The 27,687-nt window shown below is 35.9% G+C and overlaps 1 protein-coding gene across 1 annotated transcript in view; it reads left to right on the top strand.

Moving 5' to 3' along the window:
* The window catches only part of LOC117328174, a 29,861-nt gene extending 8,731 nt beyond the window's left edge, over positions 1-21,130 (top strand). The window contains exons 2-4 of the mRNA XM_033885582.1: positions 9,391-9,532; positions 10,297-10,341; positions 20,742-21,130. Coding sequence (XP_033741473.1) covers positions 9,404-9,532; positions 10,297-10,341; positions 20,742-20,894 — 327 coding nt within the window. The 5' untranslated portion in view covers positions 9,391-9,403 and the 3' untranslated portion in view covers positions 20,895-21,130. The remainder of the gene's footprint in view (positions 1-9,390; positions 9,533-10,296; positions 10,342-20,741) is intronic.
* Positions 21,131-27,687: the final 6,557 nt, after the last annotated feature.

The following is a 27,687-nucleotide window of genomic DNA, read 5'->3' as shown; positions in this document are numbered from 1 at the left end:
CCTTGATTTCCGTCTATTTGGACGCAATATTTATCATTTATTATTAATCATACATGCCATATTTTTGGGAGACCAATAAGGGAGATTGATGATTATTTTAAGGGAATTTTGCCTAAAATAAGGGAGATTTGTGCGCGACATAAATATCGACATTTTTACTCAATTTTTTAGCAATTAACTAATTTTGAAAGTGATAAAGAATATTTGTATTTATTTTAGATATTAATCATATTGTATATGCAAACAACAAAAAGTTGTATAAGGTAAAAAATGCAATAAGTATACATTCAGATTCTGATGATATGAATTTTTTTTTTCCGATTTTTTTTATGCAACACAAAAAGTTTCACAGCTTTATGCATATTGCATAACAGCATTTGAAAAGGGTATACATGTATTATAATTACATGTAGCTAAAGATTAAGACAAGCAAGTTATTCATTTATCAGTTTGGATTTTCTTAAAATTAGAAAGCTTGATCCACTCCGAGGGAACACAACAGTTGTAAAAATCACCATGAAATGTTCTGTGGGATACCTTATGTTGGACCATTTAGATATAAAAATATTCCAAGTGTGCAAGTGTATACATGAAATTATGAGAACGGAAGATGTTAATGTTAGGAGACTGCAGTAAATCTTATCACGATCATTCTAGATTTTGTATATTGTCTCTGTCATGGACTGTACAGTCATTGTAAACACCATGATTGACCGCTTTGTAACGACCAACAGATGTGCTAATTTTGATAGCTTTCTAAAAGAAAATATCGGATTTCATCTTGCTATCACTGATCAACGATACACATGGTAAATGAAAAACACGTGTGGTTTTGCTTCTGACCAGACTCTGTATCAATTACCATCATCAAAGTATGGTCCTAAAAGAAAACAAACCATAATTCAAGTCTGTTAGCTAAGGGGGTTAAAGTTGTTTGTAAGCGACTTGCCTTTATTTCATGGTGATAGATATTCTAGCGCAAACATTACACTAGCCAGAGCTTCGTGTGAAAGCCGTGTCCAACAGGCGCCATTTTGATTGAGTGATCACGTGAACAGATGGATCACGTGATCGCTAAATTTAGCCAAATCTCGCGAGAAAAACACTGAATTGTAAACAAAAATGGCGTCGGCAAAAATACCGGAGGGAATTACAAAATACGGGAATTTTGGCTCTCCTGCCGGGAGGAAATAAATGACTTGAAAATAAGGGAGATTTTGTCTCACGCCGGGAGGTATGGCATGTATTGTTATTAACAGACCTATATGTTAGTCTTCCTATAGAAAGACTACTACAGCTGAATTTAGGTGACTTTAGAACATTTATTTGCAGCATGTTCTTGTACAACAGAAACCTTCTGTGGTACAAGAACATGCTGGAAATAAATGTTCTAAAGTTAAATAAGACAAAGATGATTATTTCCTTATATTGAGATTTCAAATCCAAATTGGCCTAACAGATATAGTCATTATATTTGATGCCGTTTCCCCTGGTTACAGATAGTCATTAGATTTGATGCCGTTTCCCCTGGTTACAGATAGTCATTAGATTTGATGCCGTTTCCCCTGGTTACAGATAGTCATTAGATTTGATGCCGTTTCCCCTGGTTACAGATAGTCATTAGATTTGATGTCTTCTCCAGTTTACGGATAGTCATTAGATTTGATGCCGTTTCCCCTGGTTACAGAGAGTCATTAAATTTGATGTCGTTTCCCCTGGTTACAGAGAGTCATTAGATTTGATGCCTTTTCTTGGATTGACTTTGACTTTAAACATATTTCATTAATCAAAATCGGGGAAAAGGATCAGGCACAAGTTATAGCAACTTATGAAGATATCTCCTTACAACAATTACATAGACAAACAGATGACAACATAGACTGTTAATTACAATACATCAATAGAATACTAATTTGTATTAAGTTGATATCATAATTAAACATGTCAAAATCTTCCGCTGGATCTAATAAAAATATGCGCTTGATTAAAAACGTCACAATTTAAATCCAAAGACATATTTTCATTACCAAACAGTAGCAATCTTAGAGATACATTCATATTCAAACTACGTAAATGATTAAAAAGGACAGCACGGGCATTTGAGTAAGTCTGACATTCAAAGAATTAATACAATTTGAGTCCTGAACCAGGTTTACATAAAAAAGATCATATTTGAGAGCACTGCAATTGTGTCTCAATTTAGTATGGATAATATTAAGTTTTCGTTCTCCAGTTAAATAGTAAGGGGGACTGAATAATATACGTTTGAAATTAAAGCGGACTTGAAAGAAGAGAAGGGCATGGATCTAATATCATCGCCAAGAGCATTCCACATCATCAAAGATGACGGTAGACAAGATTGCTTTGTAAGAGATAAGTTGAAGTTGGGAATTAATTTCTAAGACCGCGTCTGTTTTCTCCAACGGTAGTGGGAAGTAGATTTGTTATAAAATTTGGAGTATGATGTCTATCCATTTTATAAATCAATTGTAGTTTTCGTCTTTTCATCCTATCTGAAAGTAATTCTAAACCTGTTTCTGTATATAATGACTCGTTTATAGCATATGACGGTAGCCCAGTAATCCGGATTGGGGATTCAGTTCTTCACGTTTAATTGATATTTCTTTTCATTGACATTTTGACGTTGGGATTCAAATAACGAATCCGCTGCAGCAGTGGATTGGGGATTCAGTTACATATTAGTATTTTTCTTATAAAATATGATTGGGGATTCGAATACAAAATCCGATGCCAGCAGTTCACTGGGGATTGTTAATACTGTGACGCTTCTCCTCTTCTACGTTAGGTCGGGTAGTCGTGTTAGGTTTGGGAAGGGGCGCGTGTGCTGCGACACGACACTCGCTCTTTTCCTACTGGCTATCCATGTGTCTGTGTACGTGGATGCACGCTACCTTTAATTCTCTGACTGCTGTACCGTATCCTGTCTATGACTGCTGTACCGTATCCTATCTATGACTGCTGTACCGTATCCTGTCTCTGACTGCTGTACCGTATCCTGTCTATGACTGCTGTACCGTATCCTATCTATGACTGCTGTACCGTATCCTGTCTCTGACTGCTGTACCGTATCCTGTCTATGACTGCTGTACCGTATCCTATCTATGACTGCTGTACCGTATCCTATCTATGACTGCTGTACCGTATCCTGTCTCTGACTGCTGTACCGTATCCTGTCTATGACTGCTGTACCGTATCATATCTATGACTGCTGTACCGTATCCTATCTATGACTGCTGTACCGTATCCTATCTATGACTGCTGTACCGTATCCTATCTATGACTATGACTGCTGTACCGTATCCTGTCTATGACTGCTGTACCGTATCCTATCTATGACTGCTGTACCGTATCCTATCTATGACTGCTGTACCGTATCCTGTCTCTGACTGCTGTACCGTATCCTATCTATGACTGCTGTACCGTATCCTATCTATGACTGCTGTACCGTATCCTTTCTATGACTGCTGTACCGTATCCTATCTCTGACTGCTGTACCGTATCCTATCTATGACTGCTGTACCGTATCCTATCTATGACTGCTGTACCGTATCCTGTCTCTGACTGCTGTACCGTATCCTATCTATGACTGCTGTACCGTATCCTGTCTCTGACTGCTGTACCGTATCCTATCTATGACTGCTGTACCGTATCATATCTATGACTGCTGTACCGTATCCTGTCTATGACTGCTGTACCGTATCCTATCTATGACTGCTGTACCGTATCCTATCTATGACTGCTGTACCGTATCCTGTCTATGACTGCTGTACCGTATCCTATCTATGACTGCTGTACCGTATCCTATCTATGACTGCTGTACCGTATCCTGTCTCTGACTGCTGTACCGTATCCTGTCTATGACTGCTGTACCGTATCCCGTCTATGACCTCGTTTGTATTGTCGGAAGTCTAGACCTCATTACGTCCAGTTATGTCCACAACCGTCTGCAGTCGTTAAGTGATGGTTAATGTGCACAGTATTCACATAATCCCTCATTAATATGACGGAATAACACTGCACATTAGTCACATAATCCCTCATTAATATGACGGAATAACACTGCACAGTAATCACATAAATCCCTCATGAATGCCACAATTAATGTTCTCGATTTCTGATGGTGAAAAAGGCAAATTGTGCAATTTAGATTCAATGCTGCAAAATGGTAGAGTTAATGAATCTGAATAGTGAATTTCTTCATTTCAATTGAACATCTAACGAGTTCCCAAAATGGCGTCTTCTATATGAAAGATACCTTCGAATATAACAACCAACGCGTAATTATATGTCTCGACTTCCCGCTTTGTTACAATGACGTCGATTCATTTTGATAGCAATACATGCAGCAATGTTACAAGTGGACTTAAACGCAAATGTTTACGCGGCCGCCATCTTCCATTTATTTGTTTCCACAAAAATAGATACTGTCATTGTCTTTTTATAGACAGACTGCATATAATATCAAATTTCATGAAAATCAAACGATATTCAAATATCGACCAATCAAAATCCTCTATTTGGCGGCGATCTTGAATCGTAATTCTGTTGTTTTTTTATTGTTTATTGTGAGAGCTGTCATGGTATCATCTCTCCTATGAAGTTCCATTAGAATCAATCAGATAGAACGAACGTTATTACGGTATATGTTTTCAGCCAATCGGGGGCTGTGGTGGCCATCTTGGATGTTTGATCTGGTAAAAAAAAAAGGGTAAGTTGCGCAAGTAGACATCATGTTTGTTATGTAAACAAAGTTTGATGACAATCACATTTGTAGTTATATAGATATGCTAGTTTAATATTGAAGCGGTACGGGACAATTTATTACATTTTTACCAGTGAAATATCGAGAATTATTCATTCTATCAAAGTGATATTTTTTACTAGTCAAACATATCACTTTTTCTGAGTTGACCAATCAGAACACTGCTTACAAACGACAATGCAGAAAATAAAGATTTGATGTTATATGACGTTATAATACAAGATAGAATACATAACGTCACGATTTGGCGTACATTTGTGAGCCGTTGACAAGGGACCGCAATGAATTCTGGAGATTGAGCTGCCTCGGTATACATTCTGTATTTTGCTATAAAATGTAATAAACAGAATATCTAACAGTATCTTCAGTAATACCAAATATCTTTCACTCGTGTTGCTAATATTTTCAAAAATATCAAAATATTAGCAATACTCGTGAAATATATTTGGTATTACTGAAGACACTGTTAGATATCCATCCACCGTCATTTCATTGCGGGGGTATAAAAATAGCAATTGAACATAAGAAACTGAATCCTCAATCCGCAGCGAATTTTTTATTAACATCAAAATATCAATAAAAAGAAATATCAATTAAACATAAAGAACTAAAGCCCCACTCCGCTTCTGCCAGTGGATTCGTTATTCGAATCCCCAATCATGTATTATAAGAAAAATACTAATATGTAACTGCACTGCTGCAGCGGATTCGTTGTTTGAATCCAAACGTCAAAATGTCAATAAAAAGAGACATCATTTAAACATAAAAAACTAAATCCCCAATAACGTATAAAGAATCCGCTGTTACTTCAGCCCGCTAACCATACCATGCTATACGTAGTGCTAATTTTTGCTAGATTTGTTAAATACTTGATATTGCTAAAACAAAACGTTTATTTTGTTAAAAGCTTTCCATCCAATAAAATCAATTTTCACATCCCAGCATGATAGCTATACAATAATTTCCTATATTATTTCATTCCTTTCCAGAACCATGAAGTTGTCCTGTTTATATTTTAGATCAATATATTTGATCATAATGTGTCTAGCTATAAACTATTGCAGTAGTTTCAAATTCATCCTCGCCGTAATTACTTCTGGATCCTGATTGCATACATCGATCCCATTATGATATAATTATTAAGACCATGTAATTTGATTAAAGGTATGTTTTAAGGATTACCAGAGCGTTCTAATTCAGTTCCACTACTCAGCAAAATCATAATTAAGTCCGCATAAAAAACCAATCCGAATTTCCGCAAAGGATTTTAAAGTGTCATTTACTTTGAATTATTTAAAAGAATGCAATGTACGGTCAGTGTCCTAGTAGGTTGTCACAAATATCTAACCTCTAGTTACATGTACATATTAGGTCAGTGTCCTAGTAGGTTGTCACAAATATCACACCTCTAGTCACACTTATATTAGGTCAGTGTCCTAGTAGGTTGTCACAAATATCACACCTCTAGTCACACTTACATATTAGGTCAGTGTCCTAGTAGGTTGTCACAAATATCACACCTCTAGTCACACTTACATATTAGGTCAGTGTCCTAGTGGGTTGTCACAAATATCTAACCTCTAGTCACACTTACATATTAGGTCAGTGTCCTAGTAGGTTGTCACAAATATCACACCTCTAGTCACACTTACATATTAGGTCAGTGTCCTAGTGGGTTGTCACAAATATCTAACCTCTAGTTACATTTACATATTAGGTCAGTGTCCTAGTAGGTTGTCACAAATATCACACCTCTAGTCACACTTATATTAGGTCAGTGTCCTAGTAGGTTGTCACAAATATCACACCTCTAGTCACACTTACATATTAGGTCAGTGTCCTAGTAGGTTGTCACAAATATCACACCTCTAGTCACACTTACATATTAGGTCAGTGTCCTAGTAGGTTGTCACACATATCACACCTCTAACTACACTTACATATAAGGCAGATTTATACAAGTCTACAAAATCAATTGAGAGAGGGATGGAGGGAGACAGACAGACAGGCAATACGGTAGATTGTTTCATTTTAACGAATACTGTTAATTTACAATAAGAAGTATATAAGAAACAATAACAAACTTTACCCACCTATCATCATAATAAGGGGAGAGACGACTTCACCACTCCAGTACTTTTTGTAGTACATGTATTAATATAGTTGTTTAATGTATTGCTATTTATTGGAATTGTTCCCTATGATGTAAACTTACTGCCGAAGATCCTGTCGCTGGCTGTGGTCTGTAAACGTTCATTTCCGCTTGTCCATAAGGCCGAAATCCTTCATTTCCCTCCACTTTCCTGCACGGTCTGTTTAGGCGGACGTTCATTTCTTATTTTTCCAGGAAGTGGAATATGGACACGAACCCAAATCCCATCTGTGGTTTATTTAAAAAAATTTAATACGGAAACACATTGCTGTAATCTGTTATCAAAAGATCAATGCCATTCTGTACCATTGTCGACATGTACCTGGTCTAAAGCTGTAGCTCCTCTGTTGTATAAATCGTGGTGGCATTAAATCCTAGATACGGTAGTGATGCCTTACCAGTGATATACATGTTAATTAACACGCTCGGACCATTGTCCTTCTTCAATCTACCATTAAAAAAATTGACAAATGGACATTGGTGTTAGGTTTCCAGTATTAAATAATTAATGTAAGTTCTGATGTGAGTTTAGGGAGCTTAGAAACCTTATACAAATGAGATATATGTAGGTTTGTATTCCTGTCGTTAGTACACGGTGATACGAAAGCTAATCGTCACTGCTTAGTTTAAACTTTGTCTATTTCAGTTCATGCATATTGTTACAATGAACAAGTAGCTAGTATTCGACTTCAGTGTTGTGTTAGTAGGGCTGACTTGGTCACAGACCTAGGCCTTTTTAGATCATTAAGTGAGGATGGCAATATGCATTGACGAAGAAATGTAGACACCAGTTATATTTAGATCCCTGTTAACTGCTTACCTAACTGTACAATAGTTTTGTATTGGGGTTATCATAGTCAAGTGGCAGAACTGTATCACTCGTATTGGTACGGGTAAAAGGGTGTATTGAAGGAGTCACTGGAATACCTGATGGAGCAGGTGTGGCACATCTTTCACGATGAAAATATTCTTTATGATTCGTTACCAACCGATTTCTTATTATTTCTGAGAACATGACATTACCTAGACCTAACTTTACATAGTCTGTGGTAATGTTGATAAAGACGAAGAGGCTTACTCTATACGAACGTTTTCGTTGTAACTTTTTTGTAACCTTTTTGTCTTGGTCTAACTTTACATAGTCTGTGGTAATGCTGATAAAGACGAAGAGGCTTACTCTATACGAACGTTTTCGTTGTAACCTACAGGTACTTCAGGTTTTGGTTTTCTTGTTTACGAATCATTACATTTTTGTCCTTGTTTTATAAATATTGTAAGACTGACGGTTTATTTTTAATGTCGGTATTATTTTACGTTGTATAACATATGACTGTATTTAGTGTTACTGTATTATTTTACATTGTATAAGATATGACTGTACGTATTTAGTATTACTGCATTATTTTACATTGTATAAAATATGACTTTATTGCATTTTTGCCAGTGAAATATAGAGATTTATTACATTTTTACCAGTGAAATATCAAAAATTATTCATTCTATAAAAGTGATATTTTTCACTAGTGTAAAATATCACTTTTGCTGATTTGACCAATCAAATTAATGATTAGAAAATACCAAAATAATTGACCAATCAGAAAGCCCGACATATATGTCAGCACCTGCTGCGCACTCGTGAAAAATATCAAAATATTAGCCCCACTCGTGAAATATATTTGGTATCACTGAAGACACTGTTAGATATCCTATATTTATCAAACTAATAAAACTTATATTTTCACTGCAGCGATGAGCAGTGAAAATATAAGATTTTGCAGTGAAAATATAAGTTTTCCGTTTTTGACCAATCAGAGCGGACCTTTGTATTCACCTCGTTGAAACTTGCCGATTTTTCCAATCGAAGCGGAGATAGATAAATTGGTTATTTTGCTGTATTTCTGAAATATTCTGACTAGTTTTGGACTTAATACTCACATGACGTTAGCTATTCATGCACAGATTCTCCGATAACAGCAGAAAACGCTTACATTGCGCTGATCAGTCCTTTCAAATTAAATGGCGCTGTCAAGTTGACGTGGAGTAACGTCACAAAGAGATGACGTCATAACTGATTCCCGCACTTTTTGACAATTAATTTTTCGATGTTTTTAATTTTGTTTTTAAGTTTATGAAATGCAATAAAAAGAAAATTGAATGGTTTCCCGTTAACATAGCATATATTTCACTGGTATGACAGGATATTTCGATATTTTTCACTCGTGCTTCGCACTCGTGAAAATATCGATATTCTGTCATACTTGTGAAATATATGTTATATCAAACGGGAAACCATTCAATATCCTCTATGTATTTAGTGTTACTGTATTATTTTACATTGTATAAGATATTACTGTATTTAGTGTTACTGTATCAAACTGACCGAGAACCTATTTTTGCGTTCGGCATTTTAATATGAATATGAAAATGTTGAGTATGTGCGTGGTTTGTGTTTCAGATAGAAAAGGAAGATGGGTGTAACGGCTAATATTCTCCTCTGTCTAATCAGCTGCTCTCTGTACATATCACTAGCACATAGTCAGAGATTCCCGTTTATCCGGTACCTGAGGACAGGAGGGGGATTCCCAGTGATGCAACGGGTAATTATTGATCGGGGTCAATGAGGGGCAGGCCAACATCAATCTTAAAAAACTTAAGGAGATTCCGTAACTTAAACTTTTCCAGAGAAAAAATTGATTTTAAGGAAGGTTAATTATCAAAGGTTTTATCCTTGAATTATTTAATGATTTCAGATAAGGAATATTGAGAAACTGGTCTCACTGAATGGTACTTATAATTATGTTATTAAGGTATGGTATGGATTGTATACCTTACATCAAACTGGATAAGGATATTTCAATATGTTTTAATTTGCACGTTTTGTGGCCGGTTAATGATCACAGGTCAATTCAATTCAATTTGTTTATTGACCTTGAGCTTTAAAGATCATCAGTACAAACATGTATAACAATTCATACACTGTACAGTTGGCGGGCACTGCATGATAGCAGTGTAGAACAAAGAAAATAAATTGTGTAGAGAATGGACAATTCAAAATAAGGCGATATACATTAAATAATACTTTTTTGTATTTGTGTAGCATCATATATATATTTACTCAGCATTGCTAAATCTTTGAAATTAGCTGTACATATTAATTGGGTCAACTTGAAAACAGATGTTTTTTTCCAGTAGTCCTTTTTAATACATCTTGATCTTAGGGTTTGAAAGAATTGGCAAATTAACAGAACGTGATATTCGTCTTCTATGTGGCTAGAGTTACAGACTCTACAGTGACGTTCATTTCTTGCAATATTTCGATAACGTCCTGTTAGGTCATCCGTTTAAACTTCAAACATTTCAGGTATACCTGAAATCAGCCGTAGAGGAACCGGACGTGGAGCCAGAGGTACGTAAAACATGAGATTGTAGCAAAAGTTGGTTATAAGGTCACCAAACAAATCACTTAATATCTAATTACACGAAAAATTCACTTATAATTATAGATTACACATGTTAACGTATATCCTCGGTATAACCATAGGTAACGTAACCGTAGATTTATTACATTGTCTAACGCCAGTATAATCCGAGATAACGTTATACAAATATAACATTGTATAGTCCCAGATAACGTTATACAGTAATTACATTGTAAAGTCACATATAACGTTATACAGTAATTACATTGTATAGTCCCAGATAACCGTTATACAGTAATTACATTGTATAGACCCAGATAACCGTTATACAGTAATTACATTGTATAGTCCCAGATAACCGTTATACAAATATAACATTGTATAGTCCCAGATAACGTTATACAGTAATTACATTGTAAAGTCCCAGATAACCGTTATACAAATATAACATTGTATAGTCCCAGATAACGTTATACAGTAATTACATTGTATAGTCCCAGATAACGTTATACAGTAATTACATTGTATAGTCCCAGATAACGTTATACAGTAATTACATTGTATAGACCCAGATAACCGTTATACAAATATAACATTGTATAGTCCCAGATAACGTTATACAAATATAACATTGTATAGTCCCAGATAACCGTTATACAGTAATTACATTATATAGTCCCATATAACCGTTATACAGTAATTACATTGTAAAGTCCCGGATAACCGTTATACAGTAATTACATTGTATAGTCCCAGATAACCGTTATATAGTAATTACATTGTATAGTCCCAGATAACAGTTATACAGTAATTACATTGTATAGTCCCAGATAACCGTTATACAAATATAACATTGTATAGTCCTAGAAAACCGTTATACAGTAATTACATTGTATAGTCCCAGATAACAGTTATCCAGTAATTACATTGTATAGTCCCAGATAACGTTATACAGTAATTACATTGTATAGACCCAGATAACCGTTATACAAGTATGACATTGTATAGTCCCAGATAACAGTTATACAGTAATTACATTGTATAGTACCAGATAACGATATACAGTAATTACATTGTATAGTCCCAGATAACGTTATACAGTAATTACATTGTATAGTCCCAGATAACGTTATACAGTAATTACATTGTATAGTCCCAGATAACGTTATACAGTAATTACATTGTACATTGTATAGTCCCAGATAACCGTTATACAAATATAACATTGTATATTCCCAGATAACCGTTATACAAATATAACATTGTATATTTTCAGATAACTGTTCTACAAATATAACATTGTATATTCCCAAATAACCGTTATACAAATATTACATTGTATGTTCCCAGGTAACCGTTATACAGTAATTACATTGTATATTCCCAGATAACCGTTATACAAATATAACATTGTATAGTCCCAGATAACCGTTATACAAATATAACATTGTATAGACCCAGATAACCGTTATACAAGTATGACATTGTATAGTCCTAAATAACCGTTATACAAATATAACATTGTATAGTCCCAGATAACCGTTATACAGTAATTACATTGTATAGTCCCAGATAACGTTATACAGTAATTACATTGTATAGACCCAGATAACCGCTATACAAATATAACATTGTATAGTCCCAGATAACGTTATACAGTAATTACATTGTATAGTCCCAGATAACGTTATACAGTAATTACATTGTATAGACCCAGATAACCGTTATACAAATATAACATTGTATAGTCCCAGATAACGTTATACAAATATAACATTGTATAGTCCCAGATAACCGTTATACAGTAATTACATTATATAGTCCCATATAACCGTTATACAGTAATTACATTGTAAAGTCCCAGATAACCGTTATACAGTAATTACATTGTATAGTCCCAGATAACCGTTATATAGTAATTCCATTGTATAGTCCCAGATAACAGTTATACAGTAATTACATTGTATAGTCCCAGATAACCGTTATACAAATATAACATTGTATAGTCCTAGAAAACCGTTATACAGTAATTACTTGTATAGTCCCCAGATAACGTTATACAGTAATTACATTGTATGTCCCAGATAACGTTATACAGTAATTACATTGTATAGACCCAGATAACCGTTATACAAGTATGACATTGTATCGTCCATATAACAGTTATACAGTAATTACATTGTATAGTCACATCTAACGTTATACAGTAATTACATTGTATAGTCCCAGATAACCGTTATACAGTAAGTACATTGTATAGTCCCAGATAACCGTTATACAGTAATTACATGTTATCGTCCAGATAACCGTTATACAGTAACATTACATATATTAGTCCCAGATAACGTATACAGGATTACATTATATAGTACCAGATAACCGTTATACAATAATACATTATATAGTCCCATATAACGTTATACAGTTATTACATTGTATAGTCCCAGATAACCGTTATACAGTAATTACATTGTATAGTCCCAGATAACCGTTATACAGTAATTACATTGTATAGTCCCAGATAACGTTATACAGTAATTACATTATATAGTCCCAGATAACCGTTATACAGTAATTACATTGTATAGTCACATATAACGTTATACAGTAATAACATTGTATAGTCCCAGATAACGTTATACAGTAATTACATTGTATAGTCCCAGATAACGTTATACAGTAATTACATTATATAGTCCCAGATAACCGTTATACAGTAATTACATTGTATAGTCCCAGATAACCGTTATACAGTAATTACATTGTATAGTCCCAGATAACGTTATACAGTAATTACATTGTATAGACCCAGATAACCGTTATACAAATATAACATTGTATAGTCCCAGATAACGTTATACAAATATAACATTGTATAGTCCCAGATAACCGTTATACAGTAATTACATTATATAGTCCCATATAACCGTTATACAGTTATTACATTGTAAAGTCCCAGATAACCGTTATACAGTAATTACATTGTATAGTCCCAGATAACCGTTATATAGTAATTCCATTGTATAGTCCCAGATAACAGTTATACAGTAATTACATTGTATAGTCCCAGATAACCGTTATATAAATATAACATTGTATAGTCCTAGAAAACCGTTATACAGTAATTACATTGTATAGTCCCAGATAACAGTTATACAGTAATTACATTGTATAGTCCCAGATAACGTTATACAGTAATTACATTGTATAGACCCAGATTACCGTTATACAAGTATGACATTGTATAGTCCCAGATAACAGTTATACAGTAATTACATTGTATAGTCACATATAACGTTATACAGTAATTACATTGTATAGTCCCAGATAACCGTTATACAGTAATTACATTGTATAGTCCCAGATAACCGTTATACAGTAATTACATTGTATAGTCCCTGATAACCGTTATACATTAACATTACATTATATAGTCCCAGATAACGTTATACAGTATTACATTATATAGTACCAGATAACCGTTATACAATAATAACATTATATAGTCCCATATAACGTTATACAGTTATTACATTGTATAGTCCCAGATAACCGTTATACAGTAATTACATTGTATAGTCCCAGATAACCGTTATACAGTAATTACATTGTATAGTCCCAGATAACGTTATACAGTAATTACATTATATAGTCCCAGATAACCGTTATACAGTAATTACATTGTATAGTCACATATAACGTTATACAGTAATAACATTGTATAGTCCCAGATAACGTTATACAGTAATTACATTGTATAGTCCCAGATAACGTTATACAGTAATTACATTATATAGTCCCAGATAACCGTTATACAGTAATTACATTGTATAGTCCCAGATAACCGTTATACAGTAATTACATTGTATAGTCCCAGATAACGTTATACAGTAATTACATTGTATAGTCCCAGATAACCGTTATACAGTAATAACATTATATAGTCCCAGATAACGTTATACAGTAATTACATTGTATAGTCCCAGATAACGTTATACAGTAATTACATTATATAGTCCCAGATAACGTTATACAGTAATTACATTGTATAGTCCCAGATAACGTTATACAGTAATTACATTATATAGTCCCAGATAACCGTTATACATATTACATTGTATAGTCCCAGATAACCGTTATACAGTAATTACATTGTATAGTCCCAGATAACCGTTATACAGTAATTACATTGTATAGTCCCAGATAACGTTATACAGTAATTACATTTTATAGTCCCAGATAACGTTATACAGTAATTACATTGTATAGTCCCAGATAACGTTATACAGTAATTACATTGTATAGTTACATATAACATTATATATATATATTACATTGTATAGTCACAGATAGCTGTTATACAAATCTTACATTTTATAGTCACATGTAACCATTATATTTATATATTACATTGTATAGTCAAATATTACCGTTATATTTATATATTACATTGTATAGTCAAATATAACCGTTATATTTATATATTACATTGTATAGTCACATGTAACCATTATATTTATATATTACATTGTATAGTCAAATATAACCGTTATATTTATATATTACATTGTATAGTCAAATATAACCGTTATATTTATATATTACATTGTATAGTCAAATATAACCGTTATATTTATATATTACATTGTATAGTAACATATAACCCATTATATTTATATATTACATTGTATAGTCAAATATAACCGTTATATTTATATATTACATTGTATAGTAACATATAACCATTATATTTATATATTACAATGTATAGTCACAGATAGCTGTTACACAAATATTACATTGTATAGTCCCAGATGAACCATTTATATTATATATTACATTGTATAGTCCCAGAGAACCGTTACATTTATCTATTACATTGTATAGTCCCAGATAACCATTATAGTTATATATTACATTGTAGGCCTATAGTCCCAGATACCGTTATACAGTTATCACGTACAGTTATGATTTATATAGCTGTAGATAAGGATGTACTTTGTAGTTCCCATTGTTGTAAATGTGATGTGTGATTTGTTTTTTCACGAAGGCTATATATTTAGAAGGGTTTGCTTACATAGTGACAGATAAGCCAACAAATATATGTTTTTAAGGTTTCTCTATCCTGTATGAGTTATTCCCAATAGTGACACAAGGCGCGATCCAATACTAATGTCCGAATGGCACAACAGGAGGTATGTTTGAGTGTTAAAACAGGCCAAATCTCACCCATACATCATTACTGGCTGACTGGTGATGTGACACGTGGGCTATAGAAAATTAATTTGACCAAAACAATGATCGCACTTCTTCACAGTTCCGTGGACACTTGGACATTTCCATGACAACTAATACCGAACCTCGGAATAATCTGATATGACATCAACCCTAACACATTAAGGAAATGATGGGACGTCAAGCGATTTAATAATCGAAACCATCTTTTATGTCACTTCGATGATATTAGAAAATCAGTTTTTCCGCGGCTATGGTATCCTAAATCAATCACCAAGGGAGTTGACAAACAAAATGGCAGTGAAATATTTGCATCACCACAGCGCAATAAGAGTTTCCGGAAGTTATATTTTGATATGACATAGCTTGTACAAAGATATGTCCATCATGCAATCTTAATAGCATCACTAAGGGCACGTGGTTACCCCCAAGTACGCCTCCTTTCCCCATTAACATATCCGGTCTGTGACTGGTAATGATGACACCAGTCTTCTACACCGACTGTGATGCTAGAGTTGGCTGCTCTCTATATGTTATCATTTAGTAACACAAACCATGTTACGCCGGTCTACGCAGATTTCTCACAAGAGAGGTCCATCTTTCCACACACCATCCTCACGTGTACTATTTATTTTCTACTGCTCTAAATACTGATATGCTACAATTTTGAGTTGAATTTGAAGTGGCTTCGTGTCATCAATAGGGCGATGATCAAACTTGTATGGTATTAAACAAATTACGGTAAGAAACCTAATGGGAAACTAAACAACGACCCAATGGATTTCCCAGAAGTTCTTGTCGTTATTATTATCCACATCTGATCAGTTGTCCTCGTTCGCTAATTGCTCGCCAGTGGATTTCAAACATATTATAGCGGATTTGAATACATTTAAAATCCACGGGCGAGTGAACAATTGCTTATCTGTCATTATTCTAAGTAAGGTTCAACGACCACGTCTGAAGACTAGTCAGAGACCCTGGTGCTGTTGTGGTAGACTGACCACATGTCTCTTGAATATTAAAATTATAAATCAAATTGAGGTTTATGATTTTGGTCTCGAAGATATGCCTGATTCTGGAGTTTCAATCAGGGGGAGATAATCTAGTATCAGAATTTAGTGGAGTAATTCTAACAAAAACAATGGAGTGGCTGGTGACCAGTATACTGCGATAGTGGATCGTGGTGGGAAAGTGACTTATTGAGGACCAAAGACATGAAGTCGCTTAGAGAATAGTCATCAAACATACGACGTATTTCCACAAGTCGTCAAACGTTGGTCTAACTACAAAATGTAGTTTAAATAGGTTTCTCCAATGTCGCTGAATAGTCGTTATGAGCATTAGCAGTCGTCCAAAACAATTTAATCACTACAGACTAACATGACGATTTGTGTGTTTCTAAGGCAAGCCAAGTTGTCATTTATTCAAGGAGCAACGTTGATCCAGGACTTTACCAAATTATATAAGATATCTCATATAATTATATAAGATATCTTATATATTAAATGAGATATCTTATATATTTTTCTTTAAAAGAAATCTTATATAATATATAAGATATCTCATAAAAGATATAAGATATATTATATAAGATATATTATATAATTCGATTATAAGACATCTTCAATTTGAGATAATGAACTCTCCCCCACTCGATGAAAGAGCCGAGATGAAACAGATTTATAATTGTCATATATTCATGTTTGCTCTTACACGACATCTGCACCGTGCCTAGCCGATCGCGACAGAGGGTTGATTGTGAATGTTCCATGTGCCTTCCAACAAAACGGAAGTTACCTTACAGAGGGAGCACTCATTCTCGAACTTTTATTATTTTGCCGGTCTCACCAGAGTCTCGTTCTTTATAAGATATCTTATAAACTTTTCTTTATAAGATATCTTATACCTTTTATGAGATATCTCATAAATAAAAGTTTATAAGATATCTTATAAAAGATATAAGATATCTTATATATTTTATATAATATCTTATAAAGAAAAGTTTATAAGATATCTTATATATTATATGAGATATATTATACAGTGTATAAGATATATTATAAACTTTAAATAAGATATCTCATAAACAAATAAGATATCTCATAAACATATAAGATATCTTATCAACATATAAGAAATCTCATAAACATATAAGATATCTTATATAATTTCGTAAAATACTGGATCAACATTGCTCCGCGAATAAATGACAACTTGGCTTGCCATATTTTTCAAAAGTGTGTCAGTTTTAGTTTCTACAGACTAACATGACGATTTGTGTGTTTCAGAAGTGTGACAGTTTTAGTTACTACAGACTTACATGACGATTTGTGTGTTTCAGAAGTGTGACAAATTTATTAACTTCAGACTAACATGACGATTTGTGTGTTTCAGAAGTGTGACAGTTTTAGTTACTACAGACTAACATGACGATTTGTGTGTTTCAGAAGTGTGACAGCTTTAGTTACTACAGACTAATATTACGATTTGTGTGTTTCAGAAGTGTGACAGCTTTAGTTACTACAGATTAACATGACGATTTGTGTGTTTCAGAAGTGTGACAGTTTTAGTTACTACAGACTAACATGACGATTTGTGTGTTTCAGAAGTGTGACAGTTTCAGTTACTACAGACTAACATGACGATTTGTGTGTTTCAGAAGTGTGACAGCTTTAGTTACTACAGACTAACATGACGATTTGTGTGTTTCAGAAGTGTGACATCTTTAGTTACTACAGACTAACATGACGATTTGTGTGTTTCAGAAGTGTGACATCTTCAGTTACTACTGACTAACATGACGATTTGTGTGTTTCAGAAGTGTGACAGTTTTAGTTACTACAGACTAACATGACGATTTGTGTGTTTCAGAAGTGTGACAGTTTTAGTTACTACACACTTACATGACGATTTGTGTGTTTCAGAAGTGTGACAGTTTTAGTTACTAAAGACTAACATGACGATTTGTGTGTTTCAGAAGTGTGACAGCTTTAGTTACTACGGACTAAAATCACGATTTGTGTGTTTCAGAAGTGTGACATCTTTAGTTACTACAGACTAACATGACGATTTGTGTGTTTCAGAAGTGTGACAGTTTTAGTTACTACAGATTAACATGACGATTTGTGTGTTTCAGAAGTGTGACAGTTTTAGTTACTACAGATTAACATGACGATTTGTGTGTTTCAGAAGTGTGACAGTTTTAGTTACTACAGATTAACATGACGATTTGTGTGTTTCAGAAGTGTGACAGTTTTAGTTACTAAAGACTAACATGACGATTTGTGTGTTTCAGAAGTGTGACAGTTTTAGTTACTACAGACTAACATGACGATTTGTGTGTTTCAGAAGTGTGACCGCTTTAGTTACTACAGACTAACATGACGATTTGTGTGTTTCAGAAGTGTGACATCTTTAGTTACTACTGACTAATATTACGATTTGTGTGTTTCAGAAGTGTGACCGCGTTAGTTACTACAGACTAACATGACGATTTGTGTGTTTCAGAAGTGTGACAGTTTTAGTTACTACAGACTAACATAACGATTTGTGTGTTTCAGAAGTGTGTCAGCTTTAGTTTCTACAGACTAACATGACGATTTGTGTGTTTCAGAAGTGTGACATCTTTAGTTACTACTGACTAATATTACGATTTGTGTGTTTCAGAAGTGTGACAGCTTTAGTTACTACAGACTAACATGACGATTTGTGTGTTTCAGAAGTGTGACAGTTTTAGTTACTACTGACTAACATGACGATTTGTGTGTTTCAGAAGTGTGACAGTTTTAGTTACTACAGACTAACATGACGATTTGTGTGTTTCAGAAGTGTGACAGTTTTAGTTACTACAGACTAACATGACGATTTGTGTGTTTCAGAAGTGTGACAGTTTTAGTTACTACAGACTAACATGACGATTTGTGTGTTTCAGAAGTGTGACAGTTTTAGTTACTACAGACTAACATGACGATTTGTGTGTTTCAGAAGTGTGACATCTTCAGTTACTACTGACTAACATGGCGATTTGTGTGTTTCAGAAGTGTGACAGTTTTAGTTACTACAGACTAACATGACGATTTGTGTGTTTCAGAAGTGTGACAGTTTTAGTTACTACAGACTAACATGACGATTTGTGTGTTTCAGAAGTGTGACAGTTTTAGTTACTACAGACTAACATGACGATTTGTGTGTTTCAGAAGTGTGACAGTTTTAGTTACTACAGACTAACATGACGATTTGTGTGTTTCAGAAGTGTGACATCTTCAGTTACTACTGACTAACATGACGATTTGTGTGTTTCAAAAGTGTGACAGTTTTAGTCACTACAGATTAACATGACGATTTGTGTGTTTCAGAAGTGTGACAGTTTTAGTCACTACAGATTAACATGACGATTTGTGTGTTTCAGAAGTGTGACAGTTTTAGTTACTACAGACTAACATGACGATTTGTGTGTTTCAGAAGTGTAACAGATTTAGTTACTACAGACTAACATGACGATTTGTGTGTTTCAGAAGTGTGACAGTTTTAGTTACTACAGACTAACATGACGATTTGTGTGTTTCAGACGTGTGACAGATTTATTAACTTCAGACTAACATGACGATTCGTGTGTTTCAGAAGTGTGACAGTTTTAGTTACTACAGACTAACATGACGATTCGTGTGTTTCAGAAGTGTGACAGTTTTAGTTACTACAGACTAACATGACGATTTGTGTGTTTCAGAAGTGTGACAGTTTTAGTTACTACAGACTAACATGACGATTTGTGTGTTTCAGAAGTGTGACAGCTTTAGTTACTACAGACTAACATGACGATTTGTATGTTTCAGAAGTGTGACAGTTTTAGTTACTACAGACTAACATGACGATTTGTGTGTTTCAGAAGTGTGACAGTTTCAGTTACTACAGACTAACATGACGATTTGTGTGTTTCAGAAGTGTGACAGTTTTAGTTACTACAGACTAACATGACGATTTGTGTGTTTCAGAAGTGTGACAGCTTTAGTTACTACAGACTAACATGACGATTTGTGTGTTTCAGAAATGTGACAGATTTATTAACTTCAGACTAACATGACGATTTGTGTGTTTCAGAAGTATGACAGTTTTAGTTACTACAGACTAACATTTTGATTTTTCTGTGTTTCAGACGTGTGTCAGCCTGATGAATTCCTGTATACCGGATGTCACAGAGTGCTGTAACAACATGAAATGTCTCAACCGAGCCCACAGCTATTGTCTGTATCCACTGGAGAAGTGTCTGTGTATATCCTCTACATCACACAACATGGACATGTTGTAGTCGTCCGTCAGCTTACAACCGTCAGATCCACTGATACATTTCCCTGACTGACTAAAGCTCAGTGACATGTAAGGTGATGAACACTACTAATGCATTCTTTAATTAGTTATTAACCTTGCTCGAGTATCCCATCCTTCACTTCCGTTAGTAGTCGATATATGGCATTAAAAATCAAATCATGTAATCATTTCTACTTATACAAGTCAAAATAAAACCACATAAATTATCAATCTTTATACGTATGTAGTTGTTGTTATTCCCTAGCTGGGTGGTAGTCTCGGGTTGAGATACCGTGTACGATATCTGACTTATACAGCACTCGTGTACCCTGCGTTACGTAACAACACATTTCCCGTATAACATCGTAGATCTAAAGACATAAGAAGACCGGCCATGGACAATAATATCGGCCGACAGAGGTTGGTCTGTTTAATGTCCTTTACCTAAACAGCAGCCACAGAATACCCGTAACAGCAACGGTCCACATTAGTCGCCTCTATAGATACAATGAGATACAAAAGGCCCGTTCCTTTCATATCCCACTGCAAATTGAGGCGACTAATGAAATATATTATATTTTAAGCACTGTCAGCTTCCAACAAATACATAAATTTTAAATAAGACAGTGTTCAGCTTCTATATATTCCAGATCCGTGACCTTTTTATTTTAAGATTCTGTAGAAGAGAGGTTTTGTACAACATTTTATGAGAAGTTGGCATGAAAATACAATATAAGTTAATACCAATCAAATTTTGATGTCACTTTTGTTTTTAAGGGACGTTGTACGCCGTTTCTGGGACTTTAGTTACGGACTCCTTCAATAATAGTTGAATTTTGCATCGATATCTCTTGATAATAGACGTTAACGTGTGACGGAAGCGGGTTGTACTACTTCGTGAGTAACAAAGAACCGTGTTTAGTATTGTTTAGGGGAGTGGTGAATTAACACCTGTTGTTGTATTGTTTGGGGGAGTGGTGAATTAACACCTGTTGTTGTATTTGTGTTTCTTTCTTTGGGGACCAGAATGAAATGTAACAATATAGAAATACCTATAGAGTTTGGACTGATGAATGAGAAAGCGTACCACCAAACATCATCGCTCCGTCCCCACTCGGAGATATTATGTTTGATTGACCTTGAATTACATTATATACGCTTTGGCCGAACATTTAACATATAAAGACACTCATTTTACATTGTTTATCGTCCTGGAAAAGGTTATTCAAAGTAGATGATGCTGTTGCTCAGTTCGATTTGGGATACATTCCAGCAGAAAGTTCCCTCTCTAACTAGTAACGCGAGTGAAAGGATAGGTTTAAGTGTTAAATGGTCCAACATCAATCGAACGATTCGGTGGTTGTGTGACAGCAGGGTGTTAACGAGCACGCCTAAACTTACTCGTTACAGCTATTGTATACTCATTATATCTGTTAAATACTCCTCATACCGAAGCTATGTATTACCAAAGTATAGTTAACCATTCACAGAAGATAGCATTGCATGTTCAGCTCAAAACCCTTTCCCCAAAATCATTCATAGATATACACCATGTAATCAATGAGTCACTCTATCGCCGTATTTACTTGTGCGGACCTCGTGGAAATCTGGCGATGGCAATAAATCCTCCTAAACACACAATCTACTATAGCATCCATATTACGATGAAATGATGGACTATCAGTCAGTGATATATATCAGTATAAAAGGTTACTACTGCTTGTACTGAAGTAACGTCAAACACATTGCTAATATCCAAAACGTATTCATAAGAACATAATTCATATAAGTCCAGCGATGCCCATTGCCTTAAAATATCAATAACATCAACATAATACACTACACTGTTATGGCAATACTTGGGGAGATGACGGAGACATTGTCAGTAAGTCAAATAAAAACAGAAAGGGGAGGTGACGGAGACATTGTCAGTAAGTCAAATAAAACAGAAAGGGGAGGTGACGGAGACATTGTCAGTAAGTCAAATAAAAACAGAAAGGGGAGGTGACGGGGACATTGTCAGTAAGTCAAATAAAAACAGAAAGGGGAGGTGACGGAGACATTGTCAGTAAGTCAAATAAAAACAGAAAGGGGAGGTGACGGAGACATTGTCAGTAAGTCAAATAAAAACCGAAAGGGGAGGTGACGGAGACATTGTCAGTAAGTCAAATAAAACAGAAAGGGGAGGTGACGGAGACATTGTCAGTAAGTCAAATAAAACAGAAAGGGGAGGTGACGGAGACATTGTCAGTAAGTCAAATAAAAACAGAAAGGGGAGGTGACGGAGACATTGTCAGTAGGTCAAATAAAAACAGAAAGGGGAGATGACGGAGACATTGTCAGTAAGTCAAATAAAACAGAAAGGGGAGATGACGGAGACATTGTCAGTAAGTCAAATAAAACAGAAAGGGGAGATGACGGAGACATTGTCAGTAAGTCAAATAAATCAGAAAGGGGAGGTGACGGAGACATTGTCAGTAAGTCAAATAAAACAGAAAGGGGAGGTGACGGAGACATTGTCAGTAAGTCAAATAAAACAGAAAGGGGACATGACGGAGACATTGTCAGTAAGTCAAATAAAACAGAAAGGGGAGGTGACGGAGATATTGTCAGTAAGTCAAATAAAACAGAAAGGGGAGATGACGGAGACATTGTCAGTAAGTCAAATAAAACAGAAAGGGGAGATGACGGAGACATTGTCAGTAAGTCAAATAAAACCGAAAGGGGAGATGACGGAGATATTGTCAGTAAGTCAAATAAAACAGAAAGGGGAGGTGACGGAGACATTGTCAGTAAGTCAAATAAAACAGAAAGGGGAGGTGACGGAGACATTGTCAGTAAGTCAAATAAAAACAGAAAGGGGAGGTGACGGAGACATTGTCAGTAAGTCAAATAAAACAGAAAGGGGAGATGACGGAGACATTGTCAGTGTCAAATAAAACAGAAAGGGGAGATGACGGAAACATTGTCAGTAAGTCAAGTAAAACAGAAAGGGGAGATGACGGAAACATTGTCAGTGTCAAATAAAAACAGAAAGGGGAGGTGACGGAGACATTGTCAGTAAGTCAAATAAAACAGAAAGGGGAGGTGACGGAGACATTGTCAGTAAGTCAAATAAAACAGAAAGGGGAGGTGACGGAGACATTGTCAGTGTCAAATAAAAACAGAAAGGGGAGGTGACGGAGACATTGTCAGTAAGTCAAATAAAACAGAAAGGGGAGGTGACGGAGACATTGTCAGTAAGTCAAATAAAACAGAAAGGGGAGATGACGGAAACATTGTCAGTAAGTCAAGTAAAACAGAAAGGGGAGATGACGGAAACATTGTCAGTAAGTCAAGTAAAACAGAAAGGGGAGGTGACGGAGATATTGTCAGTAAGTCAAATAAAACAGAAAGGGGAGGTGACGGAGACATTGTCAGTAAGTCAAATAAAAACAGAAAGGGGAGGTGACGGAGACATTGTCAGTAAGTCAAATAAAACAGAAAGGGGAGGTGACGGAGACATTGTCAGTAAGTCAAATAAAACCGAAAGGGGAGATGACGGAAACATTGTCAGTAAGTCAAGTAAAACAGAAAGGGGAGGTGACGGAGACATTGTCAGTAAGTCAAGTAAAACAGAAAGGGGAGATGACGGAGACATTGTCAGTAAGTCAAATAAAACAGAAAGGGGAGGTGACGGAGACATTGTCAGTGTCAAATAAAACAGAAAGGGGAGATGACGGAGACATTGTCAGTAAGTCAAGTAAAACAGAAAGGGGAGGTGACGGAGATATTGTCAGTAAGTCAAATAAAAACCGAAAGGGGAGGTGACGGAGGCATTGTGTCAGTAAGTCAAATAAAACCGAAAGGGGAGGTGACGGAGATATTGTGTCAGTAAGTCAAATAAAACAGAAAGGGGAGGTGACGGAGACATTGTCAGTAGGTCAAATAAAACAGAAAGGGGAGGTGACGGAGGCATTGCCAGTAAGTCAAGTAAAACAGAAAGGGGAGGTGACGGAGACATTGTCAGTGTCAAATAAAACAGAAAGGGGAGGTGACGGAGACATTGTCAGTAAGTCAAATAAAACAGAAAGGGGAGGTGACGGAGGCATTGTCAGTAAGTCAAGTAAAACAGAAAGGGGAGGTGACGGAGACATTGTCAGTGTCAAATAAAACAGAAAGGGGAGGTGACGGAGACATTGTCAGTAAGTCAAATAAAACCGAAAGGGGAGATGACGGAGACATTGTCAGTAAGTCAAATAAAACCGAAAGGGGAGGTGACGGAGACATTGTCAGTAAGTCAAATAAAAACAGAAAGGGGAGATGACGGAAACATTGTCAGTAAGTCAAATAAAACCGAAAGGGGAGGTGACAGAGACATTGTCAGTGTCAAATAAAACCGAAAGGGGAGGTGACGGAGATATTGTCAGTGAGTCAAATAAAACCGAAAGGGGAGGTGACGGAGATATTGTCAGTGTCAAATAAAAACCGAAAGGGGAGGTGACGGAGACATTGTCAGTGTCAAATAAAACAGAAAGGGGAGATGACGGAGACATTGTCAGTAAGTCAAATAAAAACAGAAAGGGGAGGTGACGGAGATATTGTCAGTAAGTCAAATAAAACCGAAAGGGGAGATGACGGAGATATTGTCAGTAAGTCAAATAAAAACAGAAAGGGGAGATGACGGAAACATTGTCAGTAAGTCAAATAAAACCGAAAGGGGAGGTGACGGAGACATTGTCAGTGTCAAATAAAACCGAAAGGGGAGGTGACGGAGATATTGTCAGTGAGTCAAATAAAACCGAAAGGGGAGGTGACGGAGATATTGTCAGTGTCAAATAAAAACCGAAAGGGGAGGTGACGGAGACATTGTCAGTGAGTCAAATAAAACCGAAAAGGGAGGTGACGGAGATATTGTCAGTGAGTCAAATAAAACCGAAAGGGGAGGTGACGGAGATATTGTCAGTGTCAAATAAAAACCGAAAGGGGAGGTGACGGAGACATTGTCAGTGAGTCAAATAAAACCGAAAGGGGAGGTGACGGAGAGATTGTCAGTGAGTCAAATAAAACCGAAAGGGGAGGTGACGGAGATATTGTCAGTGAGTCAAATAAAACAGAAAGGGGAGGTGACGGAGATATTGTCAGTGAGTCAAATAAAACCGAAAGGGGAGGTGACGGAGATATTGTCAGTGAGTCAAATAAAACCGAAAGGGGAGGTGACGGAGATATTGTCAGTGTCAAATAAAAACCGAAAGGGGAGGTGACGGAGACATTGTCAGTGTCAAATAAAACAGAAAGGGGAGATGACGGAGACATTGTCAGTAAGTCAAATAAAAACAGAAAGGGGAGGTGACGGAGACATTGTCAGTTAGTCAAGTAAAAACCGAAAGGGGAGGTGACGGAGATATTGTCAGTAAGTCAAATAAAAACAGAAAGGGGAGGTGACGGAGACATTGTCAGTAAGTCAAGTAAAAACAGAAAGGGGAGATGACGGAGACATTGTCAGTAAGTCAAATAAAACAGAAAGGGGAGGTGACGGAGACATTGTCAGTTAGTCAAGTAAAAACAGAAAGGGGAGGTGACGGAGACATTGTCAGTAAGTCAAATAAAAACAGAAAGGGGAGGTGACGGAGACATGGTCAGTAAGTCAAGTAAAAACCGAAAGGGGAGGTGACGGAGACATTGTCAGTAAGTCAAATAAAACAGAAAGGGGAGATGACGGAGACATTGTCAGTAAGTCAAGTAAAACAGAAAGGGGAGATGACGGAGACATTGTCAGTGTCAAATAAAACAGAAAGGGGAGGTGACGGAGACATTGTCAGTAAGTCAAATAAAACAGAAAGGGGAGGTGACGGAGACATTGTCAGTAAGTCAAATAAAACAGAAAGGGGAGGTGACGGAGACATTGTCAGTGTCAAATAAAAACAGAAAGGGGAGGTGATGGAGACATTGTCAGTAAGTCAAATAAAACAGAAAGGGGAGGTGACGGAGACATTGTCAGTAAGTCAAATAAAACAGAAAGGGGAGATGACGGAAACATTGTCAGTAAGTCAAGTAAAACAGAAAGGGGAGATGACGGAGAACATTGTCAGTAAGTCAAGTAAAACAGAAAGGGGAGGTGACGGAGATATTGTCAGTAAGTCAAATAAAACCGAAAGGGGAGGTGACGGAGACATTGTCAGTAAGTCAAATAAAACAGAAAGGGGAGGTGACGGAGACATTGTCAGTAAGTCAAATAAAACAGAAAGGGGAGGTGACGGAGACATTGTCAGTAAGTCAAATAAAACCGAAAGGGGAGATGACGGAGACATTGTCAGTAAGTCAAGTAAAACAGAAAGGGGAGGTGACGGATACATTGTCAGTAAGTCAAGTAAAACAGAAAGGGGAGATGACGGAGACATTGTCAGTAAGTCAAATAAAACAGAAAGGGGAGGTGACGGAGACATTGTCAGTAAGTCAAATAAAACAGAAAGGGGAGATGACGGAGACATTGTCAGTAAGTCAAGTAAAACAGAAAGGGGAGGTGACGGAGATATTGTCAGTAAGTCAAATAAAAACCGAAAGGGGAGGTGACGGAGGCATTGTGTCAGTAAGTCAAATAAAACCGAAAGGGGAGGTGACGGAGATATTGTGTCAGTAAGTCAAATAAAACAGAAAGGGGAGGTGACGGAGACATTGTCAGTAAGTCAAATAAAACAGAAAGGGGAGGTGACGGAGGCATTGTCAGTAAGTCAAGTAAAACAGAAAGGGGAGGTGACGGAGACATTGTCAGTAAGTCAAATAAAACAGAAAGGGGAGGTGACGGAGACATTGTC

The sequence above is a fragment of the Pecten maximus genome, chromosome 5, assembly GCF_902652985.1.
Source record: "Pecten maximus chromosome 5, xPecMax1.1, whole genome shotgun sequence".
Lineage (NCBI taxonomy): Eukaryota > Metazoa > Mollusca > Bivalvia > Pectinida > Pectinidae > Pecten > Pecten maximus.
Note: the sequence above shows the minus strand (reverse complement) of the source record. Positions and strands in the feature narration are given on the sequence as shown.